This window comes from Muntiacus reevesi, chromosome 10, assembly GCF_963930625.1.
Source record: "Muntiacus reevesi chromosome 10, mMunRee1.1, whole genome shotgun sequence".
Classification (NCBI taxonomy): domain Eukaryota; kingdom Metazoa; phylum Chordata; class Mammalia; order Artiodactyla; family Cervidae; genus Muntiacus; species Muntiacus reevesi.
In genome coordinates, this window is record NC_089258.1 from 41,165,978 (window position 1) to 41,173,065 (window position 7,088).

Below are 7,088 nucleotides of genomic sequence, written 5' to 3' on the forward strand. Positions count from 1 at the left end.
GCCGGAGGACTTTGAAACCCTGGAGATGGCCCATCCCTGCAGCTTCAGCTTCGGGTGGCCAGGCTCGGACCCAGGTGTTTCCCTCCAGCGAGCTCCGGGCTTGTGGCTGCCAGTGCAGACCCCACCACAGGGCCCCCACGGGAGGCGGCTCTCGAAGGCAGCTGAGTCCTGCCCCCTCCCTTGTTGCCCAGCTTCCTGGTCCAGCATAGAACAAGTCAACAAACCACCCATCACTGAAGGGAGACCTGGCCCACAGGCCCAAGGTGAGGCTCCTCAGGCCACAGGGGAGGAAGAATGGGAGGAGCAGGGGCAGCCTTGGAGGTGGTCAGTCCACCAGGGGGCTGGGGCAGCGGGGGACTGGGGCAGCGGGGCCCTCGGCCAGTCACGGACCCCAAGACAAACCCCGCGGTTTAAAAGTGGGCTCCGCTCTGTAACAGAGGACACATGAACTACACCCGTGCGTGTGACCACCTACAACGGGCGGGAACCAGAAACACGGACGCACGTGTACGGGGGCCACTGTGCCGTGCACCCGAGACCGACACAGGGCCCCGACCACAGGCCGTGGGTCCAAGGCCCCCACTCGGGCAGGAAGCGCCGCGGAAATCCAGACAGCTCTGCAGGTCCGAAAGCCACGCCCAGAACAGTACCGTGAATAATATTTTATTTAGTCATTTGTCTATAACTGAAACTCTGGGAATTCAAAATTAACGTCCTTGCCCGTGAGCTTCTTATAGACACCAGAAAATGTTTCAACCTACGAGAGAAGAGATAAATCGTCACAACAAAGACAGGGGACGTGCCGTCTGCAGTCCCAAATGGGACAAGCTCGTCTCTGGTGAGGGGAAAGGACTCCACACCCCCACCGAGCGTGGCTCCGCTGGGGCACTCGGAGACCCTCGGTGACGGTTTACCGGGAATGAAGCTAAAGGACAGCTCTCCCCAGGTTCTATACTGACCACCACCCAGCCCTAAGTTCAGCCTAACACACCAGAGGATTACTTCACTTCCATTTCTCCTAACAATTTAAAACAACTCCAGTGTTTAAAACATCTCCCAGTTTAACCTGATCTATAGCCCACAAGGCCGTCGGCGCCGGGCCCACAGGCGGGGTCCGGAGCCGACGGGGAGCGCTGGGCTGCACTCCGCTGGGTCTGCGTCTGGGCCTCTCCCTGGGAGGCTGGCCCACTACCTTGTGTTCCACGTTGTTCTGCTGAGCCTTGTCCAAATGGACCTTTATGAGTCGGCTGCCGTCAAGCTTCACGCGGATCCTCTTGCCCACGATCTCACTGGGGAAAACCAAGTCCTCCAGGATGGCGTCGTGCACGGCGGTCAGAGTGCGGCTTGAAGAACACAGCGACAGAGGTGAGAAACCCAGCAAGGTCTGCCTCCTGGGAACCCCAGGGCACCTCCGCAAGCCCAACCCCGAGTGGGGGCGCCAGGTTCCTGAGGCCACAGCAACACGAGCTTTATAACACGAGTCACACCCTTCCGGCTCATGTCACAGCAGAGCTGCTGTCTCACGAGGAGAGGCAGACACACACGCTACCATCTCACTGCAAAAGCTCAGCGGGCCGTAAACCACACACAGCAGCTGTCACCAGTGATCGTCTCCAGGAAAAGGACATTGGTGATGACTTTTATTTCTGGACACACCTTTAGGTTGTCATTCACATGATTCTCAACTAAATCACTACAGTACCTCTTTTCTCTTCCAAAACAATCTTCTCCAGTATTGTCAAATGATTATAGATATCACCACAGGCTTTACCTACCGAAGACACTTTGAGGGCTCCCTGGCCTCTAAGATGCACCAAAGTCCCTCACTGTTACTGCAGTGGAATGAGGCAACACCCCGCCCAAAGGACACTGCTCTATCCCAGACTCTAGGATGTAGCCCCTCCCATGAGGGTCCCAATTTCAGCCCACCCCATCACAGGGGCAGCCCTCCCCTGCCAAGGGAGCCTTGCTCCTCTCCTGGATATGACTCCAAATTCACAACCCATCTGGCTGCCTGACAAGGTTCAATTAACCCCAAACTTCTAGCCTATCAGCTCTGTACCACAGGATACCAGGAATGAGAGAATTAAGAGACTGTTCTCATTTCCAATGTTTGCAGGGCTCCCTTTCATTACGGAACGCGTCCAGGTCTTATTCACCCCTCAGGGCTCAGACAGCACGTCCGTCTCTTCCTGTCCAGCAGCTCCACACACAGAAGGGGCTCCTAAATGACTGCAAAGCCTCACTGCTCCAAGACCAAAAGCAGCTTCCTCATCTCCCAGCAAACAAATCAGACAGTCAGCCCCGTCGCCGAATGGCTGTTAACCACTGGCTAAGCACACACCATGGACAGTTAATTACTTCCTTCAAAACGGAGTAAAAAAAAAAACCGCAGAGAACAGAATCCAAGCTGGTCTCAAATTCTAGCCGATCTAAAGTCTCTCTGAGGGAAAGCAGTGGCTGCACAACTTACCAATCACGAAGCAGCAGAACAAGTCTGCTTCAGGAGGAAAGTAACCGGACCCTGCATGTAACTCATGCAGGAGAAAGATGAGCACAGAGAAGGAAAAGAAGCCAAAGGCAGGAAAGCAGACTGGACATGGGTGGGATCGCTCAGTGCAGGGGAAGGGAAGACTCGGGTCTGGACCAGGTCACTGGGAAAGGCTGATGTCATCAGCTGAGAAGTGGAGACAGGTTTGGGACGAGGGAGAACCAAGGCTACAGATCTGGGGGTCAGCGCCTTCACTGTGTGCAGAGCAGAGGACCTTCACTGGGTCTGCTTTTATATTCGAGGGCTAATTCAGGTTGTCAGAGGCTACAAAACTACTTAAGTATCAGCGTTAACAAACTAAACGTTCTTGATTATCCCTGTATTTGATCTCCTGCCAACTGTCCAGAATAGCCGTTCCCCAAAAAAGTTCTACATTTCAGTGCTACTCCAACTGCCCTGAAAACAAGATCAAAGCAGCTACAGTGCAAGTTCCATAACACCCGGCACCCGCCTTTCCGGCCTCCCACTGCCTCTCCATCCTCCACGCTGGCACCGGCAACACCTGCCCACAACACTACAGACGCCTCACGCCCTGCTTCCAGGCACTCCCGGGTTCAAGACAATACTGAGTTCGGACGCCAGCACCACGGACACCAGCTGAATGGAGGCTGAGTGATACCCTTTACCCCGTGAGCAGGGATGCTAAAGTCCTTTCTCAAACTGCCCAAGCGCAGGGCCTGCAGGGACCCAATAAACCAAGTGTGTGGAATCAGCGACTTCAACAAAATACCAGTAAGCCCAGACCAAGGAGCCAACCTCCAGTATCTAGTTTACGGGAGATAACCTACAGGCCAATCAAGTTCATAAAACATGCATCTAAAATGCCAGCAACAATAAAAAAAAAACGCCAGCAACACCGTTAACCTGTGCCATGAGCCAACAGACAAGCCCAGTTTTTCAACCTCAAATCCACAGCAAAAGTAAAAACTGAGCACACACGTACTGCTCACCTCCACACTGGCGTGCTTCACCCCACCACACTCAACCAGATCCCTCCTCACTGCTCCCACCCTTCACCCGAAGAACTGAATCAAAGTCTCACCTCTGTGAGCCCAGCAACCTACTGTACCACCTACGTGACTGTATGTAATTCTTACCTCCAGAATCAACCTTAAAACATTTCACACACAGTTACAGAAACCACGTTACTTGATAAAAATCCCCATGTGAACGGCTTTCCTCCATCATCCACACTTAATTTAAAAAAACTTACTATAAATCTTACTATAAACAACCCATGCCAATCAACATTTTTGATGCTGATAAAACCTACCTCCTGGGACGTTTCTGCTTATTTTTCGTACGGCTTTTTCGAGTTGGCTTAGGCAGAATTCTCCTCTGTAAGGGAAAAATTATCATGCAACAAACTTTTAACAACAAAGGACTTAATGGCTGAATAAATTCAAAGCTCCAGAAAGTTACACAACCTAGACCCAACAAGTGAGTAAGAATCTCTGAAGTACTTCCTGACCTCATTTTCCCTTTCAGAACCCATAGCTTATATTAAAATGTAACTGTAAAAATGTGACTGATCCCCCAAATATAACATGCCTGTTCACATTTCATCCAACCCACCACCCACTTACAGGTACTAAGTCAGAATACTACGCCTTGACTTCCTCATAAGCCAAGTACTTAAGTCCTATAGATTTCTGTCTGCAGGAAGGCCCAATCTAACTTAAAAAACAAGAACAGCCTTTTAACCATTTTCTCCTTACCCTATCAACAATTCCTTAGCATGCCTTTTCCTCCCAACATCTACATGTAATTCCCCAGGATGGTGTGAGCCTGCTGAGAAATCCCACCAGGCGGAGCAAGCGCCAAGTTCACATCTTACCTTCATCACCTTTGCACAACCCACTACCTTTATGGCACTGCAACCAAGGCAGGCATTGAGGCCGCTTTAACATTAACAGCAATTTAGCTCAGTTCTGTCGCTCACTCCTGTCCGACCCTTTGCGACCCCACGGACCGCAACATGCCAGGCTTCCCTCTCCATCACCATCTCTCAGAGCTTACTCAAACTCATGTCCATCGAGTCGGTGATGCCACCCAACCATCTCTTCCTCTGTCGTCCCCTTCTCCTCCCGCCTTCAATCTTTCCCAGCATCAGGGTGTTTTCCAAGGAGTCAGGTCTTCGCAACAGGTGGCCAGCCAGCAGCAGTACCCCCTATCTCGTTAACCTGGTGCGAGCACCGACCAGTGACTCTACCAACACAAGCCCTCACTCCAGCGACCCGACACGTGCCCCGCGGGCGCACCTGGGCAATGAAGACGACGTGCTTCCCGCTGAACTTCTTCTCCAGCTCGCGCACCAGGCGCACCTGGATTTTCTGGAAAGACTTCAGCTGCGGGACGGGGACGAAGATGATGATAGCTTTCCGGCCACCGCCAACTTCGATCTCCTAGTGTCGAAGCGGGAAGAGAAGAGATGCAGTTAGGCAGGGAGAGTGGCCCCGGCCCTCCCGGCGGCCCGCGCACGTGCCCGAGCCCCGCCCCGTCCTGGGGGGACCCGAAGCCCACCCCGGGGGCCCCCCTTGCCTTGGCGGCCGTGATGTTCAGCTCCCGCAGCTGCGCCTTGAGGTCCGAGTTCATCTCCAGCTCCAGCAGGGCCTGCGGGGCGGCAGAGGGCGCAGCCCATGTTCAGCGCGCGCAGCCTTCATTCACCCCGACCCCCGTCGGGACCTCGGCTCGCCCGCCCCCTCACCTGGGAGATGCCCGACTCGAACTCGTCCGGCTTCTCGCCGTTGGGCTTGACGATCTTGGCGCTGGAGCTGAACATGGCCGGGACCTGGAAGCACAGGGCGCTCAGAGGGAGCGGCCGGCCCCATCCTCCCCCGCACAAGCCATCGGGGCCCCCGAGCCGGACAATCGGCCGCATCCCCACCCGGGGGCCGCAGACGTGTGCCCCCCGAAGCCGGCGGACCGGCAAGGCGCCCACGAATCACGTACCTTGCAGAGGCGGCCAAAGGTTTTTGCCGCTGCCGACTCGAACAGGCCTAGGAAGAGGCCTAAACCTCGCGAGAGTTCGTTAAATCCCGGCGGCGGAGGGGAAGAGGCGGGAATAGCGCGAGTAGAGAAACCGGAAGAACCACTGAGACGCGGAGGCAGCCTAGAGAGTCCCCGGAAGGGGCTCCTGAGGGCCGGAAAGCTGGGAAGGCTTTTCGGCTCGGCAGTTATCCTTGTCTCCGCGGCTCGCGGAATTCTCCTGTGGGCTGTCTAGGTTCCAAGCGGGTGGTGGGTGGCCCCGGCGGGAGTCTGTCAGGCGACCCAGGTCAGCCCTAGGAAAACAGCTTGGGCTACACCCGGAGACAGGACCAGAAGCATAACTTAACAGGAGGAAGCTTAACGTCCCAGCTGAAGTAATGGAAAGGAACCGGAGACTTGGGTTCCGTTTGGGCTGTGGAGGACCAATTGAGATGCTTGTGAAAGCGCTTTGGGAACGAATTGCTTTACGAATAAATGTGGTTTTCCAAACCACAGTGGGCTCTAGTATCGACTACTTGGTGCGGCCGACGATTCTGAGACGTCTAGAAATATCTGTGGTGGAGGCGGCCGGGAGCTGAAAAGCCACCCCAAGAGGGGGAGTTCAGCTCAGTTCAGTTGCTCAGTCGTGTCCGACTCTTTGCGACCCCATGGACCGCAGGACGCCAGGCTTCCCTGTCCATCACCGACTCTCAGAGTTTACTCAAACTCGTGTCCATTGAGTCCGTGATGCCATCCAACTATCTCATCCTCTGTCATCCCCTTCTCCTCCTGCCTTCAGTCTTTCTCAGCATCAGGGTCTTTTCCAATGAGTCAGTTCTTTGCATCAGGTGGCCAAAGTATTGGAAGCTTCAGCATCAGTCCTTCCAATGAACACCCAGTACTGATGTCCTTTAGGGTGGACTGGTTGGATCTCCTTGCAGTCCAAGAGACTCTCAAGAGTCTTCTCCAACACCACAGTTCAAAAGCATCAATTCTTTGGTGCTCAGCTTTCTTTATAGTCCAACTCTCACATCCATACATGACTACTGGAAAAACGATAGCTTTGACTCGACGGACCTTTGTTGGCAAAGTAATGTCTCTGCTTTTTAATATGCTGTTTAGGTTGGTCATAACTTTCCTTCCAAGGAGCAAACGTTTTTTAATTTCATGGCTGCAGTCACCATCTGCAAAGACCTGGGGCCAAACAGGGCGCAATTCCAGGAAGCGGACGAGGGATGCTTAGGGAAAGTCAGGGCTCAAGCTGGACAGCTAAATTTAGTCCAGGTGTGGTGAAAGATTTGGGAATGGCAAATGGCCTGAGAGTGGGTCAAGAATTCGACACAGAATAATTTTTTATTGGAAAAATGCTTACTATCCTGTCACTTGAAATACGTGTGTAAAGGACTTCCTGCCCTAGAGAGGAGCGAAAAATACAATTCACAAATAATTGTCTAGGTGTGTGTTCTATACTAGCTATAAGGAAAACCCACTGGACCCTTGCCCTTGGGAGATGGCAGTTTAGATAGTGAAAGTGAGAGTCGCTCAGTCGTGTCCGACTCTTTGCAACCCC

General features: G+C 53.5%; 1 protein-coding gene across 1 annotated transcript; it reads right to left on the bottom strand.

Moving 5' to 3' along the window:
• Positions 1–647: 647 nt before the first annotated feature.
• Positions 648–5,579, bottom strand: RPS7 (ribosomal protein S7). Its single transcript, XM_065947159.1, has 7 exons — positions 5,504–5,579; positions 5,259–5,342; positions 5,093–5,164; positions 4,813–4,956; positions 3,825–3,889; positions 1,193–1,343; positions 648–757 (listed from the first exon to the last, which is right to left on the bottom strand). The coding sequence occupies exons 2-7, from the start codon at positions 5,331–5,333 to the stop codon at positions 680–682; spliced, it is 585 nt and encodes a 194-aa protein (XP_065803231.1). The 5' UTR covers positions 5,334–5,342; positions 5,504–5,579; the 3' UTR covers positions 648–679.
• Positions 5,580–7,088: the final 1,509 nt, after the last annotated feature.

Excerpts from the sequence above, each read along its gene's own strand:
- RPS7 (XM_065947159.1), bottom strand. The coding sequence starts at position 5,333 with ATGTTCAGCTCCAGCGCCAAGATCGTCAAGCCCAACGGCGAGAAGCCG. Across the intron at positions 1,344-3,824 it reads AAGCAGAAACGTCCCAGGAG|CCGCACTCTGACCGCCGTGC; the intron begins GTAGGTTTTATC and ends GTGTTCTTCAAG. Across the intron at positions 758-1,192 it reads AGAACAACGTGGAACACAAG|GTTGAAACATTTTCTGGTGT; the intron begins GTAGTGGGCCAG and ends CTTCTCTCGTAG.